We start from the raw sequence: 19837 nt of genomic DNA, 5'->3' as shown, positions 1-19837 counted from the left end.
TTGTAAATACGCCCCTAAGTCTTTATGTTAAGCGGACTGGATTTCTGAAGACAATAAAGTGGGTGTTCCAGCTGGATTTTCTGCTAGTGCCTTAATTCTAGGACAAACTTGTTTGATTAAGGGCTTCAGGGAGGACAGTCAGGTGCCCGGTCACAGGATATGCTTATTAAGATCTTGAAATGGCACCAATATATTAGTCAGGCCTTAGCGGATTTCAACAAAGAGTGCAATGTGGGGGTACACTTGTTGGCAGGTGCACATTCCTATCCATAATAAGTTTAAATCTTGGCAGCTTTCATTCCTTAAACGGAGATTTCAAGGTTTCGCATGGGAAGCAGATGTACCTCAGAGTTGTTCCTAGAAATGAATATTCAGTGTCACGCTCCAGGATTAGTTACCTTCAGCACTGCAGATGTGTTCACATGCACCAGCTTCACTTCGGACAAAATCGTCTTCCACACGTCTTTGTCCGACTCCCGGTTAACTATGTCCTATAAGGTAACGTAAGGTGCATTAGCATATTCTAATGCACAAAACAAGGTAAGCAAAGAGTTTAGTGTGAAGAAAAAGAAAGCAAAACCAAAATTCGCACTCCAAACGTGTCAGGAAAAAACACGCTTCAAATTAGGGTGGTACATATTTTCACACCAACAAATCCCAGCATATGTATGTAGAGAATAACCCACTTTACGTTCTTGTCTCATGAAGTTAGAGGCATTCTCTACACCATATCTTTCTTTTGTTAGGTTTGTTTTTATGGAGATAAAGAGACAACATGGCTACAATGCAAATAACACACAGCCTAACAACAAATATTATTTAATAAAGTAATAACAAACAGAACCCTGACTATCTCAGATATTGTTGTCAAAAGGCAACTTATTCAGCCCAACACTAGAACTGTCCTCTTTAAAAATAGGAAGACGAGGGGAAAAAACGACCCATAAGGTTTCTTAAGTGGAGAAGGTTTTACTAGGTGCAATTTAACTCAAACCAAACAAGCACGTTAACTGTGAACGTATTCTAAAACACCGAGAGAGGGAGGGTTAACACAAGGCAGACTTTCAAATAAAGTACCTTCACTGTAGAATAGGCTAAGAGACACCTCTATGTAAACTATGGTGAGCCTCATCCAGCCTGTCCAAGCCCCGCCCTCCCAGGAAGTCTTGGGTAGACTGACCTGAGTAAGGCTCAGGACTCTCCTCTCATGTTTCACCCACAGTTTTGATGGAAACTATCCAGAGGCTTTGTACCCTCGAGAGAGCAGTTCACCTGCAGTTCTGGTCTCCTCTGCAAAATTGCTCAACTAAGATCTGGGAACACATGAACTCTAAGACCAGAAAAGTGAAAGGTAGTTTTTAGCTGCTGTTCTTGTGATTAATTCCCTCTGTTTAGCAGTGGACACCTCTACCAAAGCACTGCTCCCCAGCAACCCTTTCTCGGGAATCTAGTGACTCTCGAATCCACTGCAGGAATCAGAGCCCTGTACTTCTTTTTGCAGGAAGCAATGTGCCAAGCTCCTGATGTCCTCACCAGCAGCGGGGGTGGTGTGTCCTGTGGGCGTGTGAATGACATATTTTTCTAAATGATCTCTGCACTGTTATTCAGGCCTTGCTTGTCTACTTTTGTGTCTCTAGAACTGCAACTCTTATCAAGGAACCTCACTCATCACTTATTGTTTGACATGCAGGTCTTAGATTACTCTGACACTTCCCCCACAAGGGCCATTTGTGTCTTGATGCTTGATTAAACTCTTGTAGATTGTGTAATGATTCCCTCAGCCTGGCTTTCCCAAGTAAAACCAGTCACAGGAGATTCAGCCCCTCTTCTGCAGTATCGTGCCATCCCTTTGAAATGGAGGCCTTAGCCTTTAGCATGAGGAAATGTCATGTTTATTCTATCGCCCCCCCAATTTGTTTTCTTCAGAGACCATCTCATCTACAAAAGGCAGACACCTCCAATGGCATCAAATGAGAAGTACCCTCTCAAGAGCAGAGATGATGTTCTGGAGCTTTAGCTGTCCAACTACTACATCCTGCTTTGCTGTCTATCTTCACTACGTGGGGAAAGATTCCACCAAAAAAGCCAGCCAGAGCCCACTCTTGTTGCCTCCTCCTCGATCACGTCTTGTTGCTACAGCCTTCCTACACAGGGGACCTGCCTCAGCTCCAACAGACTGTGAGACTCGAAGGCGTCCCTCCAACACAGGACCATCTCTCCAAGCTACATGGCCAGCAACCACCGGAGCCACATTGAGTCTGCCCTTGCTGAGATGGGGAGAGGAGATTTCCTGTGGATGTGCTGGTCTCACCAGGGCTCCTCAAAACAAAGAGCTATCTCTAGATCAGTGGACGCCGGGGAATCGTCCGTGCCAGGTCTGTGACCAGACCAAACATATCATCCAGACCAGAAAAAAATGCAAGGCGCTAGAACCATCAAGAGACGCATCACTGTCCATGCCCGGCTAGCGTAGTCTCCTCATTTCATTTGTTAGAATGCAATACCCTATAACGTATGTTAAATTCTATTTGTCACTATTATATCAGTTTGACAGATGCAATGTTGAAGTGTGCAATACAATATATCTAGCAAAGTAAAAAAGCTTGTACAGGTGGCTAGTGTAAGGAGCTAGCATTGATGGGTAGTGTGAGAAGCTGGTACAAGCCAGAACTGTGAACATTTGGCACTGGTGGGCGGTATACGAAGCAGACTGTGTGCAGTGGTACAGGCTGGCACTGGTGGGAAGTGTGAGGAGCTGGCACTAGCAGGTATTAGAAGTTGGCACTAGTGGGCATTATACGAAGCAGACGCTGGGGGGCAGTGTTACAGGCTGGCTCTGGTGGGCAGTGTGAGGAGCTGGCACTAGCAGGTATTAGAAGTTGGCACTAGTGGGCATTATACGAAGCAGACGCTGGGGGGCAGTGTTACAGGCTGGCTCTGGTGGGCAGTGTGAGGAGCTGGCACTAGCAGGTATTAGAAGTTGGCACTAGTGGGCGGTGTACGAAGCAGACGCTGGGGGGCAGTGTTACAGGCTGGCTCTGGTGGGCAGTGTGAGGAGCTGGCACTAGCAGGTAATATTGGAAGTTGGCACTAGTGGGCGGTATACGAAGCAGACGCTGGGGGGCAGTGTTACAGGCTGGCTCTGGTGGGCAGTGTGAGGAGCTGGCACTAGCAGGTAGTATTGGAAGTTGGCACTAGTGGGCGGTGTACGATGCAGACTTTGGGTGCAGTGTTACAGGCTGGTACTGGTGGGCAGTGTGAGGAGCTGGCACCGTTGAGTAGTATGAAAGGTTGGCAGAGGTGCACAGTACAAGAGGTATGCCCTTATGGGCAGTGTGAAAATCTGGTGATGTTGTGCAGGAATTTACACCTCGGGATTCCCCATCGAGCAGCTGTTTCAGTATCTGTGCTGCCAAAGAGGACGGCAAGAGTGCAATCAAGCACTTGTGACCCCCTGACAAAGGGCGCAAAGGGGGGAAAAGGGAAGTTTAGTTGATAATATCTCCTGCACTCACCACCTTCCAGAGGTTCTGGGCTGGCATTGAGACATTATAGTCTATGTAACATGTCACCTCCTGGCTGTAGATGGAGAGAGGTGCAGCAACGTCGTGCCTGAAAGGAAATCACAAAAAAATTAAAATCACTCACACTGCAGTCAAGAAATATTCTTACAAAACCAATGTGATCATAACTGATGTACACCAATTAAACAACACTCTTCTATAAAGTACACCAATTAAACAATGCTCCTATAATAAATACACCAGTCAATGCTTCTACGTTAAAACCAACAATCAGTCCTCCTATATTAAATTCACAGGTCAAACAATTTTAATTACACAAAATGATCTACCCTGACATTAAATGTAGCTGTCAAAACCCTTTTCTAATAAATAGCAATCAAACAACGCTCTTACATACACTAATCAAACTGCAGCTGCATATTAAGTGCACTAAACAAGGCTCTTCTATTACACACGCCAATCAAACATTACTCTTATATTACATACACCCAAGGCGGCTCATACATTAGTTCTGTTGACGAGCCCTCCGAAGTCATCACTTCTAACCGGCTATCTCATTGTGACAGCATCTTCGAGGGCGACTGTGTCAAAAGTAATATGTTACCCGACAACCACCACAGAACCTTCACCCTTCACCTGAGCGAGCAACCTTCTTCAACATTACCATATCTACCATGCTGTCACTTCTCACGGTAATGGTGTCATTTACAACCTCTTTTTCGCGAAACAAGACTGCGTTTACTGTTATACATACTATCATGACATGTCTATAACAAGTATGAATCGCTAAAATGCAATAAAGTTCGTGTTCAGAAGAAAACAAGACCTCATTTCAATCTCTAATCCCCATCAGCATTTACTGGTCTTATTTCCTAATCACATTCTTAATCAGCTTTCAAAATACCCTGATCTCTTGCTCCTTTCATCAACAACATAAATCTTCATTTTCGTAATTACAACTCTTCCATTGAAGTCATCCCTGATGACAGCGCTCGCCGCTCCAGGAGCTGCTTTTGGCTCCAAAGGCCACCAATAGAAATGGCCTGGGATGGAACAATCCTGAAATGGTTTCAATCTCACAATCGGGTGATTAAAAATAGGCAAGGCATCTCTGATCCTACCCCTGTCACAAGCGGTGCCAATCAGAGTTCAGTGCTGGTACCATTGCTTTGCAATCTCCATGTCGAGGCACTGGGCGGTTTACTGTAAGCTCTTGGTATATCCTTTCATCGCACACTAATGACACCAAAGTTGATCGTAAATTGGACTCCCTTCGATCAATCTCCACAATCAAATCATCTCCTCAGCAAACTGATAAATGGATGGAACAGAAATCCTCTGCAGACTGAATTTCTCCTTCTCATCTCAAACCTCCACCCAGCAGAAAGCTGTCAATGTCTTGAAACCATCAAAAACAATTGTATTGCTCTGAAATGGTCTACACTAAAATGCCAAGCGTGTCCTTCTCAATGAAAACTTCAAAGAAAACGTACAATCAGTGGCCAGATTTGTAAGATTCCAACTTCAAAAGCTCAAAGACATGAAGCAGATAAGGTTGGATAAATATCTGAAATTAGCAGTGGAGTCTAGGCCACTTCATTGAGACCCTACCCGGCTTCCCACAACCATGTTTCCACCTCAAATTTCCATCCTTTGCACTGCTGCTAGATTCGCTACCAGCAGCAAACAATCTGATCAAATCACTTGTACTCTTGCCTACTATAAACAGCTCCAGACACACTGCTCCACAGAAACTGCATGCCTTACAACTAAAATTTCCCAGAGATCTAACTCAAAAAGTATCTATATCTGGAGGCGCACACAAAATGTGATGAAAAATCTTTTGGTCCCTTTCCATTCCTCTCTTCGAGAAGGACACTGCGTCAATCCTTCTCTGGAAACTCACGCACAACCTGAACTTGGACCGCTTTTGCTCCTCAAATGAGGAATGCTCGTTCCTTGTTGTTTTCAAACCACTCCTAAAGAAACTGCTTGAGAAACTAATTCAGTCCACACAGTAATTGCATGTATTTCTCTTTTTCAGTGTTTTTCTTATATAAATAAAATCAAGCCTCCCCTGTGTTCTGATACCACCACCGTATTGTGAAGCACCCCTAGATCTACTATGCAATTATAATAGTATTTATATAGCGCTTACTACCCCTGACGAGGCGAAGCGCTTTTCGACGAGTAGCATGCTACTCTGGAACACAAGAGGAATTAGTGCTGGATTAGTATAGGGAAATAGGAGTTCAGTTTTAGTATTTTTTCAGTAGTTAATTTGAGGCGCGGATATGTGAGTTTATTAGTTGGATTGACTGGAGTAAGTGAGGAGAGAAGAATCCAAGAGTGATAACCGGGAGGTTATAGTAATAGGATGAGGCCTGGGATGAGTAAAGGAGAGATGGAGGAGGGACGAGCCTGTGGAAAGGGTTATATGCATTAGTTCACAGCTTTTTTGTTTTTTTAAATCAGTTATTCGATTAAGTCAGCTACGTTCAGCCAGTTGTCCACCTTTTATGGTACCTCTGCCTCTTGGTAAGTGAATGCTGTTATGTTTTTTGGTACAATCCCAAAACTACTGTTTGGGCTCAGCCATCTCTACTTATAAACACTATTGGCTTTTCTACTTAATGCACCTGATGCGCTCATCTTTACCCAAATCAACACACAACTACTTTATCGTCTCTACTGAATATCTTACACTTCTGGTCCTTGTCATGACATGCGCAACACTAACATGCCGTGGCACAAATCTTTTTTTTTTTTTTTTTAATTAAACACTGGCTGGCTTTTCTGTGATTTTTTTGTAAATCATGCATGCCTTGCTCTAATATGTAGCACAGGTACTTGCTACCTTGTAATACCAATTTCAAAGACATTTCATTCGATGCTCATCTATTCTTCATATTCCTTGGTTCATGCATCGCTTGTGTACTGAGCAGCTTTTCCCATTGTTAACCATCATGTGAAAGTATGAGAAATGTGCCTCAATGTTTTTCACAAATTAGGACTAACTTCTGTTTCAGTGTTTGATGAACAGTGCCCCGACATCCACATGGGACGAGTTTTCACTATTTAAGGAAATACACAAAATTAATCGTAACGCGTGCACACATAAAACAAAGTTCTTATATTAAATACAACAGTCATGCATAAAGTAAGCCAATCAAACAACACTCATATAAAACGCACTGATGAATCCAAACTCAAATTTAATACACCAATACCTCAACTCAAATGAATACATCAAACACTTGTTTTAATTGTGCTATTAACACCCCTTTTTGTACACAGGGCACTCAATAAATATGTGACCTTGAATCCACGTCATCACACTGTGCTCTTATTATAAGAGCATCAATAAATGCTCTTACCAACAGTAAACAATCCTTAATCCAGGACCTCAAGTAAGGCTCCACTGCCTGTAAACAAACAAGGCTCTTCTGTGCAGACCAACAAGACACGAACACTGAAAGAATAAATGAACATGCAGAGGTGATAACTCAAGCACCTCCTGCTCCCAAAGTTGGGATCTTAAATTAAGGCACAACATGGCCTTTTCTCTGCAGGCACCTGTGCTCAACAGTAAGGTAGTTTCTAGTAGGTGTCATCACTAGTGTACTGAAGGTTGCAACACCAGAGATTCCACCCGCTTGTTGCATTTGTGAAAACATATGTAGGCCTCTCTACTGCTCTCTAAAAAAAAAAACACCCTGCACAATGCGTAGACACCTACGTGTTGAGGTAGCGAGCTGTGATCCCGTGCACCAGCTGCACAATATCCCCATGTCGCACTGGGCGCGGAGGGTCGTTCACCACCATCTTCTGTCTGGAAAAGGAAGGAAATGGGAAGGAAGGAAGGAAGTATCAAAAACTAAAACACTTAAGTCAACCTCTCACACGGGAGCAAATGTGTGCCAAAATGGCTAATGTACCTTCCAATCCTGCAAAGGTGCCAGGACTGACTAGTGAATACATGAAGATCATCCCTTCCGCACAGGATGTTCAAGAGAACCTAGCCTCCCCATTCTGCTCAGGGTGCTCTTGTAGAATCCCATCAACTGCACTCTGCTCCGGGCGCTTGGGTAGAATCTACCCCGCCTCCTTCTACTCAGTGTCCTCTGGTAGAATCCCTCTGTGCCACCACCTTCTAATAGCACTGTGATAGAATCCCACCACTTCTGCTTGGGAAACTGGAGGAATCAAACCAGCTGCCTGCAGTCAAGAGTATACTTGTAGAATCCCACTGTGCCCCTTTTTTTCTCAGGGCACTCTTTTACAGTCTCATTTACCAACCCCTTCTCAGAGCACTCTGGTAGATTCCCACTCCCCTCGGCTTGGGGAGTCTCTTATAATCCCACCATGTCTGCTCCTTGGCATGGCTTTTTGGAAGAATCCCACCTGGCCACCTTCTGTTCCAGGCACTGTGGTAGAATCCCACTCCCTGCCTTCCACGTGGGACACACTGGTAGAATCCCACTCCCTGCCTTCCACGTGGGACACACTGGTAGAATCCCACATGCTGCCTTCCACTCAGGACACTGGTAGAATCCCACCCACTGCCTTCCACTCAGGACACTGGTAGAATCCCACCCGCTGCCTTCCACTCAGGACACTGGTAGAATCCCACCCACTGCCTTCCACTCAGGACACTGGTAGAATCCCACCCACTGCCTTCCACTCAGGACACTGGTAGAATCCCACCCGCTGCCTTCCATGTGGGACACTCTGGTAGAATCCCACCCGCTGCCTTCCACTCGGGACACTCTGGTAGAATCCCACCCGCTGCCTTCCACTCGGGACAGTCTGGTAGAATCCCACCCGGTGCCTTCCACTCGTGGCACTCTGGTAGAATCCCACCCAGTGCCTGCCACGCGGGACACTCTGGTAGAATACTACCCGCTGCCTTCCACGTGGGCCACTCTGGTAGAATGCCACCCGCTGCTTTCCACTCGGGACACTGCTAGAATCCCACCCGCTGCGTTCCGCTCGGGACACTCTGGTAGAATCCCATATGCTGCCTTCCACTCGGGACACTGGTAGAATCCTACCGCTGCCTTCCACTTGGGACACACTGGTAGAATCCCATATGCTTCCTTCCACTCGGGACACTGGTAGAATCCCACCCGCTGCCTTCCACGCGGGACACTGCTAGAATCCCACCCGCTGCGTTTCCGCTCGGGACACTCTGGTAGAATCCCATATGCTGCCTTCCACTCGGGACACTGGTAGAATCCCACCGCTGCCTTCCACTCGGGACATTGGTAGAATCCCACCCGCTGCCTTCCACGCGGGACATGCTGCCTTCCACTCAGGACACTCTGGTAAAATACTAGCTGCTGCCTTCCACTCGGGACACTCTAGTACAATCCCACCCGCTGCCTTCCACGCAGGACACTCAGGTAGAGTACTACCCGCTGCCTTCCACGTGGGACACACTGGTAGAATCCCACCCGCTGCCTTCCACTCGTGACACTAGTGGAATCCCACCTGCTGCTTTCCGCTCGGGATACTCTGGTAGAATACTACCCGCTGCCTCCCATGTGGGACACTCTGGTAGAATCCCACCCGCTGCGTTCCGCTCAGGATACTTTGGTAGAATATTACCCACTGCCTTCCACATAGGACACTCTGGTAGAATCCCACCCGCTGCTTTCCACGCGGGACACTCTGGTAGAATCCCACATGCTGCCTTCCACTCGGGACACTCTGGTAGAATCCCACCCGCTGCTTTCCACGCGGGACACTCTGGTAGAATCCCACATGCTGCCTTCCACTCGGGACACTCTGGTAGAATACTACCCGCTGCCTTTCACGTGGGACACTCTGGTAGAATACTACCCGCTGCCTTTCACGCGGGATACTCTGGTAGAATCCCACATGCTGCCTTCCACTCGGGACACTCTGGCAGAATACTACCCGCTGCCTTCCACGGGGGACACTCTGGTAGAATGCCACCCGCTGCCTTCCACGCGGGACACTCTGGTAGAATGCCACCCGCTGCCTTCCACGCGGGACACTCTGGTAGAATGCCACCCGCTGCCTTCCACGCGGGACACTCTGGTAGAATGCCACCCGCTGCCTTCCACAGGGACACTGGTAGAATGCCACCCGCTGCCTTCCACGCGGGACACTCAAGAAGAATCCCACCAGCCATTTGCTGCTCTGAGCACTCTGGTAGAATGCCACCCCACTCCACTCCACCACGTTCAGCTTGGGAAACTCTGGATTGGTTCCCTGCTATAATCCTGCTCTGCCCCTTCTTCTATAATCCTGCTCTGACCTTTCTGCACAGATCAATATGATTGAATCCGACTGTGCTCCTTCTATTCCAAACAATATGACAGACCCCTACTGTTCCACCTTCTGCTCAGCACCCTGTGGTATAATCCTGCAGCCACCTTTCTTTAGGGGACTCTGGTACAATCCCATCTGCCCACTATGCTAAAGGTAGCCTGGCAGAATCTGCCCTGCTGCCATCTGCTTGGAGCACTCTGGTAGAAACCTGCACCTTCTGCTCAGGCACGCTGATAGGATATTGCCCTTTTGCTCAGGGAACTTCTAAAAACCTACCACTGTCCCTCTTCTGCTTGGAACATACCGGTAGAATCCCACCCCACACTGTTCCGCTCAGTGCACGCTGGCTGAATCCCAGCGTGCCCCCTTCTGCTCAGAGCGCTCTTGCAGAATGTTACCCCACAACCATCTGCCCAGGAGGCTCTGACTGAATCCAACTCTGTGTCCTTGGCCCTCCTCAGTACTCACGTGGCTGGGTCCTTGATGATCCACCAGTTATTGACATCCTTATAGGGGTAACACGTCACCTGCTGCTGGTGAGAGCTGCCTCGGCCATCTTCATACCTGCACAGGTAAGAGAAAACTATAAACAGCAATAAGGGTCCAGGAAACCCACTTCCATCGTATCCAGCACAAGGCTCAAGAGCAAAGTGACGGAGTTACACCCCTCTGACCCAAAGTATCAGAGCAATGGCCAGGAGGAGGCTCGTAATCAGACAGTCATGCCAAGCATTTGGGAAGTAAGGTCCTTGCCCAGTGCACACAAGGGGCTAAAAGGAAGACCTTATACCTCCCCAGGGGCAAGGAATCAAACACAGGAGGCCTTATTTCATCAATGATCCTGGTTGGGTCTATGGCTTGGGTCTCACTGGGATGCTTGTAACCTCAGGCTCTGTAATACAGAGCTGTTCGCTGAGCAGGGATTCGACGAGGGGTCAATTATTCTGAGCACCATCTGATCCAAGCAGGTATCGAATGAAACCTCAAGCATTAAAGTGACTTGCTGTCGCAGGCGGATGCACATACCATACAAAATATTAGACAATAACTGGCAAAAGGACATATAATTCTTTTTACTAGCAACATATTATTGACAAGAAATATAGACATGAAAATATAAGAGCGAATTATACACAATTTAATTCAAAGAACAGTTGGTCAAAGTTTCCATGTTTGGTTGTACAGCCAACAAGCGTTTCGCCCCGTAGCAGTGTACTGTAACCCGTTACATTTTCAACACACAGGACCTATCTACACATTCACCCATCATGTGCTGAAACCGCATTACCCCATTATAAAGGAAGGTTTTAATTCCAGCTGAAAAACATGTATAGGTTTGTTTACACTAAACCCGTTCCCCACCCCTTTCACGTGTGTATCACACAAAGCAGCATAAAGTTAAATAAAATATCATGTGTCCTGCAGATCATGTGCCCTAACATAGTTCTGACCTCAGAAATAATGTGATTTATACTTGTTCTCCTTGTATCTCTTCTTCCTTAATCTTCAGCGCTGATGGAGCCAGAGGCCTGTGCCCCACTGCAGGGTGCAAGACCTGCTGGCTCTACGTCAAAAATGTACACTTTGGCCAACTAGTCACTGAGTTAAAATGTATATGGCTCGCTCTTATGTTTTCATATCCTTATTCTCTTTGTCAATAATATGATGTTAACAAAGTGTTTTATGTCGTTTGACAATTATTGTCCAACATTTCGTATGGTACGTGCATCTGCCTGCTGCAAACATTGATACAAAATAGGTTAATTGGCTCCACCCAGAGTAAATGCACATCTCATACCAAGTATATCGTCCTCTTCACCAATCGTAAACTGGGTACTAATGATTATGAAAAGGAATAAAGGCCCTTAAACTTTTAAAAGACTTAGCAGCAGCATGCGAGAAGGAAGAGACAGCATAGGTGCCCTCTCCCACCCCCATCATAGCAAAGGTGTTGCTTTAAGAGTGGCAGATGCCCTCACCTGATGGGGTAGGTGTTCTTGTGGGAGTGCAGCCAGCATGGTACAGGCTTGCTCATCACATTTCTTATGGTGACCTGTGACCCATAGGCCACCTCCAATGGCTGACCATGTGTGATCCGCGCCAATCCGCCCTGCACAAACAAAGAAGAAGAGATATCTACCAGCTCTAAGAAATGTCTGCTCATCTCCCAAGCTGGGCCAACCACATAATTAAAATAAGATCATACTCCAGAAATGAGGCAACGCCTTCAGTGCTCTGTATATTGCACAAATTCAGGCGCTGTCAAGACACGGTCAGTAGTCTGACATGGGATTGCCTTAGTGTGTGTAGTACACAAGTTAGACACCACCATGAGTCCTTAAAAAGAGTTTCAATGTTGTCCAAATGGCCACATTCAAGAAGCAAATTTGACTTGTAGGAAACAGTGGAGTAGAAATGTGTTCTGCTGCACTTTTAGTTAGTGGAGTCCAGTGTGAAACAGACTAAACAAATATACTTTCCAAAACAGAAGACTCCAAAACACACTTCCCGAAGCTCCAACTTACCCTAATACATCCCTACAAACAGTACAAGTATTTAATTCCTAAATTCATTCAAACTAACTTGAAACAATTTGAGTCAAGTTCAGGATTAGACAGAGGTCGGATTTTGTCTTTTTCTGGAGAAGTTATTTTTTAGGTTATTATTTTACATGCTAGAGATCGGATGCCAGATTGAAAACACAGCTCTAATGTGCAAGGGCAGCACATCAAACTTACAAGTCAGTTTGCTACTCTTTTGGCCTGTAAAGGGCAACAGGCTGGACATACATCTGCATGACCACTAGGAACAGAAGGATCATATATGATCCCTAATGAGTAGCATGGAATGCATGCACGGGTGTCTCAGTCCTGTAGGGAACAGCAGGATGGAGAGACATCTGTCTTACTTTTAAGGGTCAGCAGGCAGGACACGCATGCTTCAGCCCAGTAGGGAGCACCAGGATGGACACGTAGCTCCACCAGTAAGAACAGACAGTCTCATTGCTGACAATTATGTAAATACCTTGCAATATGAGGCCTACCCTGAGGCCAATGGTCAGCGCCTTTTCTCATATGGGCCTCAGTCTAGAAGATATCCGAAAGAGATGGATTCTCGTACCATTGATTAAATTTGCTAAAGCCCTTGTCCCAGGCACCTTTTATCATTCTTCACTTGATGCAATTCTAAAGTTTTGGTCCATTCTAGGTTTTACACTTTACTGTAAGGAACCCTCCGCTGGGTAGCCTCACTATCGCACGTGTTTAAACTTGTTCTTTCAAACCATCCATTCTGCTCTCCTTATTCTTCCTCTCCAGGCTCTTTCTCTAAGTGTGCTTGCCTTGCTTGCCTGGATTGATCCCTCCCGACCTATTCATTTTCCTCTGTCTGTTTTTTTTTTTTCCATTCCAAACCTCAATCCACATGAGGAACCTTACTTCCCTCTGGATCGAAAAGTTGTCAGCTTTGCTCCAAAAGAACCACTATTGATCTGCTCATTGTCTCTTTTGCTTTTGGAAACAACACACATGTACAATTTACACTTTCTGTCTCTTTCTGTTTTGTGGGAATCTCCATAAGCAGCAGGTACTGTTTATCACATTAACCACCTTTCACTGTTCAGCATTTATAGGCACTCTTTAGATTAAGTAAATGTATTATAGTTACGTCTACTAAGTATCGTGTATTTAATGAGGAAATGTTACTCTCCTGAATGCCGTATGTCTCAGTTACATTACCCAGTAATGTGCTTGCCTTCAGTACTCAAAACATTTATTGTCTATGTTATTGTTGTTCCCTAATTATATCGCAGGAACCACTGTTCAGTTTTACAGCAGTCACAGACGTTCCTGTCTGGTTTTTAAGAGGCAGCAGATAGGGCATGCATTTCTCTGCCCGGTCGAGCGTAGAGCTAGAGATGTGCCAAGGTAGTAAGAACAGAAATGAATATTCTGGCCTTTTATGGTTTAAGATCTCTTTTATTGATTTTGTAGAATGATACAGTTTCTGCCACCTACAACCACCGGCCAGTGGGGAGACAGGTAACATAGAAGAAGAGGATGGTTGGGGAGGTGCAGCACCCAGAGTCTAATAATTACCGCACTCAACATGCATACTCGGAGTGTTAACTGCAAGCGGGGAAAACCTTAAGGTCTCATTGGTCAGCCTGTTCAAAGGGAAGTCTAGGCAAGACTCGTCAGTCGAAGGATGCGTAAGTAGGATTGGCAAGTTAGTTCCCTAAATGCGTCCGACAAGTATTTGATACATGGTCCCCATGTTTTATCGAAGAGGGGCAGTGAGCCAGTCGCTGCCGCAGTCAATTTTTCTATAGCCATAAGAGTCCACAGCCTATGCAGCCAGTCAGTGTGGGTGGGAATGGTCGTGGTACACCAATGTGAAAGAAGCAGTTGTTTAGCAGCCCCCAGCGACAAGGCAATAGGCCTACCTTTGGGTGTGCGGAGAGGATATGTTTGGGGGTTGGGGAGGCCTAGTAGTATGTAGCTTGGGAAGCGCGGTATGGTTGTGTCATATATGTCCTCTATCGCTTGGAGGATGGACTGCCAAAAGGAGGCGATCCTTGGGCATTGCCACAATATGTGAGGAAGTGTACTTTCCTGTCCGCACCAACGCCAAAGTCTGGCCTTTTATGTGCCTCTAGGCAGGGCGTGCATGTGTCTCTCAACCCTTCAGGGAGCATCAGGCAGAAGATACTGGTCTGTCTGGTAACCTCATTTTCCACTGACCATAACTTTAAAGTAACAAGCAAACCAATGTTCACCAGAGACTATCACAGTAGTGAAGAAGGTTGGGTTCAACATACCCACTGCTTGTGGACCCCACCCCCGTGTGCCACACTAATCATTCCTCTACAGGAGCCCGTATAGTCCTTACCTCCAGGCTGGCTTGGAAAGCACTACTCATGATCTGGTCATGGGGGCCCGAGCGGCACAGCAGTGACAGGTGGACGTAGAAAATGAAGAGGTAGAGCAGAACTGGTGTCGCGAGCAGAGCCCCAGCGCGGGCCAGCACGTGGCACAAAACTGTAATCTGAGGAAACAGGAATGACAGTAAGTAGACAGAGTCAATTTGTAATGTTAGCTCATAGTCAAATAAACTTTATTTGGCATAAAATGCCATAAAAGTACATAGGTTGCCAATCACAATGACAATTTCATCACATCCTAAAACATCAAAATGTTTTCACACTCCTAAAAAGAGACATAAATTCATTAAAATTTACAAATTCTAAATGTCAAACTATAAAAGATATTACAGTGCCTAAGAAAACCATTAAGATGAATACCGCTTCCTGATACTAACTGCGCCTCTGATTAAATTAATGACCGCGCTGCATTTTTCAATAGAGTCCAACTGCTGAAGGTATTGAAAACCCACACTAGGTGACAAAGTTCATAGGGTGTGAAACTGGAAAAAACAGAGTACAAATGGCCTGATACAATGAAAAAACAGCATTAAATGGGTAGTGGATTGAACAGAACAGTTGTCACAAGGACAGGGTGGAAAGTTGTCAGACCATACACCTTGTTGCGGAAACGCAAAAGAGAAGAGTAATATATTCAATCGAAGCCAGGTCAAAAAAAAATCTACATTGACAGTTTTCTACAAATGTTAAATTACACTGCTGCCTGTTATCAAGGGCATATGAATGTCTAACTGAGCCTCAACATTTAACCACATTATTGCTGACTGTTATCAAGGGCACACAAATCTCTAACTTAGCCTCAGCATTTAACCACATTATGTCATCCTGGGCACTTTGCTTTATCTTGCCCAGACTGTGATGTATGATGTGACAACTGATAGTCTTCAGTTGTGGGACAAGCTCTAGCATTACGTGCTCTATTAAAAGATGTGTACTTGTCAGAAATGGTCTGAGGGCTTGTAGGCAAATGAGCCCTCTTAGGAAGACTAACCCACTAAAACACACAGTAAGAAACTTTCCTAACAAACAAACCCATATACTCAGACCCAGGTAAAAAAAAATCCCATTTTAAAAATCTGGGACATGAGCTCCACATTTAATCAGTGATCATATTCTAATCCAGACCAAAACTGAAAAATCTAATCTCTGGGAGGAAAACAGTCTGGACAACACCAAACAGGAGATACTCTTCAGCCCACACATCATGTTGCTGACAGTATGAGGCACTCCAATAATTCCATTACATGACCATTAGCATCTGAAGGTGCACAAAATCCGCATGAGTAAAATATTACAAAATCTGTAGCACTGAAAACATACAGCACGACTAATGAGAACCCTTATGCTTGACTAAGCCACTAATAATGGATTGTTGGTCCTAAGTGCTTCAGTGCCTCGTCATGTATAGTTAGCGCTATATGAATACCTACATCATAGCATGCCATATGATCGGGGTGGGGTGGGAGGAATCACCCACAATTTAGGATGATAGACCCGGGCGTATGAAATACTTTGTCTGTAGGATTTTAGGAGTTTCTGTGGTGGAAGACATTTCAGAACAAACATATTGGTTGCCAATCAAGGGTTGCAGCTCCAGCCAGCCACTCCAAAGATACTTACGTTGGATAAGGCTTTGTCACCCACAAGCTGCCACATGTGGACTCCAGCCAAGGCCAAGAGCAAAACATAGGTGAAGAGGCCCATATATTTTACCCTGAAATGGAAGCAGAGTCAGAGGCTGAAAATACCTGACCACGCGTGGCAATAGGTTACTTTTTCCCACCTCCTTTTGCCTGAATGTTCCTAAGTGAACTTGAATGGCTTCAAACCCCAAGCCCCTTTCAGGACTGAAAGACAAAGTGAGTTTCAAGGGGCCCAGGATTTATTTGCAGCAGCATTAATTATACACCTCAGAGAACTGCACCCACCTTGATATCAATCCTTTAGTTTGCATGCGTTTCCTTGACCACCTTTTAAACTTGCAAGTGAATTATTTGTCTGTGCTCGTGTTTCTTTGTAGCATTGCCCTCTTTCTGAGGTCCGTGCATCTAAGATTGGTTTCTGAGTTTCTGCAAGCCCAGCCCATATGATACATTCAGAAGGAGCACCAAGATGTACATTTGTGGCCCTACTGCCTCTCGCAGGTACTTTCCTGAACATGGGCAGCGTGAGTGGGGCAGGAAGTAGTAAGTAATTGGAATGCGGGTGTACATCCTCAGGTGACTGGGCCACTTCTTACCAGAACATCCCACGGAGTTCAGGAACATCTCTCTGGGGACTCACTTAATGCAATCTGCTGGGATGCATTCCGGGACGTCTCACAGATTTATAGTGTGCATCCATGGGTGTAAAATACTAGGAGGGCTTCTTAAGATTCATAAAGTGCATACTCAAATGTGTATTAATTATTAAGGTGCATAGCAGGGCAGAATAACATTTATAGGGTACATACCAGAATAGGCTAATATTCATAGGATGCATACCAGGGCAGGATAGGATTCATTGGGTGCATACCAGGGCAGGATAAGATTCAAAGGGTGCATACCAGAATAGGCTAATATTCATAGGGTGCATACCAGAATAGGCTAATATTCATAGGGTGCATACCAGAATAGGCTAATATTCATAGGGTGCATTCTAGGGGAGAATAAGATTCATAGGGTGCATACCAGAATAGGCTAATATTCATAGGGTGCATAATAGGGCAGGATATGATTCATAGAGTGCATGCCAGGGCAGGATAAGATTAATAGGGTGCATTTTAGGGCAGGCTAATATTCATAGGGTGCATACTAGGGCAGGCTAATATTCATAAGGTGCATACTAGTGCAAGATAAGATTAATAGGGTGCAGTTTAGGGCAGGCTAATATTCATAGGGTCAAGACTAGGGCAGGCTAATATTCATAAGGTGCATACTAGGACAGGGTAAGATTCATAGGGTGCATACCAGGGCAGGATAGGATTTATAGGGTGCATACCAGAATAGGCCAATATTGCTAGGGTGCATACTAGGGCAGGATAAGAGCCATAGAGTGCATACCAGGGCAGGATAAGATTCATAGGGTGCATACCAGGGCAGGATAATATTCATAGGGTGCATATTAGGACGGGATAAGATTCATAGGGGGCATACTAGAATAGGCTAATATTCATAGGGTGCATACTAGGGCAGGATAAGATTCATAGGGTGCATATTAGGGCAGGATAAGATTCATAGGGTGCATACCAGAATAGGCTAATATTCATAGGGTGCATACTAGGGCAGGATAAGATTCATAGGGTGCATATTAGGGCAGGATAAGATTCATAGGGTGCATACTAGGGTGGGATAAGATTCATAGGGTGCATACCAGAATAGGCTAATATTCATAGGGTGCATACTAGGGCAGGATAAGATTCATAGGGTGCATATTAGGGCAGGATAAGATTCATAGGGTGCATACCAGAATAGGCTAATATTCATAGGGTGCATACCAGGGCAGGTGAATATTCATAGGGTGCATACCAGGGCAGGATAAGATTCATAGGGTGCATACTAGGGTGGGATAAGATTCATAGGGTGCATACCAGAATAGGCTAATATTCATAGGGTGCATACTAGGGCAGGTGAATATTCCTAGGGTGCATACTAGGGCAGGATACGAGTCACAGGGTGCATACCAAGGTGGGATAAGATTCATAGGGTGCATACCACAATAGGCTAATATTCATAGGGTGCATACTAGGGCAGGTGAATATTCCTAGGGTGCATACTAGGGCAGGATACGATTCACAGGGTGCATACCAAGGTGGGATAAGATTCATAGGGTGCATACCAGAATAGGCTAATATTCATAGGATGCATACTAGGGCAGGTGAATATTCCTAGGGTGCATACTAGGGCAGGATACGATTCACAGGGTGCATACCAAGGTGGGATAAGATTAATAGGGTGCATACCAGAATAGGCTAATATTCATAGGGTGCATACTAGGGCAGGTGAATATTCCTAGGGTGCATACTAGGGCAGGATAAGATTCCTAGGGTGCATACTAGGACAGGCTCATATTCATAGGGTGCATACTAGGCCAGGCTCATATTCATAGGGTGCATATTAGGACAGGCTCATATTCATAGGGTGCATACTAGGACAGGATCATATTCATAGGGTGCATACTAGGACAGGCTCATATTCATAGGGTGCATACTAGGACAGGCTCATATTCATAGGGTGCATGCTAGGACAGGCTCATATTCATAGGGTGCATACTAGGGGAGGCTAAGATCCATAAGGGCGTACTAGAGTGTGCAACAGTTATAGGCTGTATAATAGAGCTTCTTAAGAATAACAGGGTGCATAACAGGCTGTGTTAAAATGTATACAGTATGTACCAGAGCTCGTTAAGGTTTATAGAGTGCATAACAGGATGTGATAACATTTACAGGTTGCGTTGCTGGGGAATAAGGCTGTATGTAAAAGGATGAATGCCCTGGTACATAAACTTCTGAGAAAATGGTAGAAATGTATTAAATTGTTCTATGAGAATCCCTGTAGGCGGAAATACCCTGTGGCCGTAGAATGCAGAGTTAATTAACAGAATTTACCAGAAAAAATAAATATATTTTCATATTATAAACATATCAGTACTTTTTTTCTTTTTTTTTTTTAAATAGTTTCATATAATCAATGAAAAGAAAGTTGAGCTGTTTTCTTAATGGTCTTCCTTTCCTGTCAGTTATTAATGGTATTTTATTATTTCACTATGCAAAGTTTACACGAGAATAAACAACACGTGTTTCGCCCACTAAAGCTCGCAGGTCTGGGGCTTTTTCAAGGCTTCTAAGATGATAATGTGAACAGGGACCGCTCGAGAATAGTTGGCTACTCCCCACAACAGTTGTTCAGAAGCAGGCGTAAATGATCAGCAGGGGATGGCGTGGCGAACGTGGCTTAAGCTGCCAGTATACAAAGCATGTCCGTGGTGGGGGAGCCGTGAACAAGACACTTCCTGGTAGAGCAGAAATTATAGTTGACAACTTGCAACAAAATGGGCAGTGATATGGCGGTCTTCAACAAGACTCCGTGGTCTG

General features: G+C 45.1%; 1 protein-coding gene across 2 annotated transcripts in view; it reads right to left on the bottom strand.

Moving 5' to 3' along the window:
* The window catches only part of POMT1 (protein O-mannosyltransferase 1), a 46175-nt gene that overhangs the window by 11488 nt on the left and 14850 nt on the right, over positions 1–19837 (bottom strand). For both annotated transcript variants that reach the window (XM_069237087.1, XM_069237086.1), the window contains 7 exons: positions 16387–16480; positions 14715–14870; positions 11804–11934; positions 10293–10388; positions 7264–7356; positions 3516–3612; positions 399–491 (listed from right to left, as the gene is read on the bottom strand). In XM_069237087.1, coding sequence (XP_069093188.1) covers positions 399–491; positions 3516–3612; positions 7264–7356; positions 10293–10388; positions 11804–11934; positions 14715–14870; positions 16387–16480 — 760 coding nt within the window. The remainder of the gene's footprint in view (positions 1–398; positions 492–3515; positions 3613–7263; positions 7357–10292; positions 10389–11803; positions 11935–14714; positions 14871–16386; positions 16481–19837) is intronic.

The sequence above is a fragment of the Pleurodeles waltl genome, chromosome 6 (genome assembly GCF_031143425.1).
Source record: "Pleurodeles waltl isolate 20211129_DDA chromosome 6, aPleWal1.hap1.20221129, whole genome shotgun sequence".
Taxonomy (NCBI): Eukaryota; Metazoa; Chordata; class Amphibia; order Caudata; family Salamandridae; genus Pleurodeles; species Pleurodeles waltl.
Note: the sequence above shows the minus strand (reverse complement) of the source record. Positions and strands in the feature narration are given on the sequence as shown.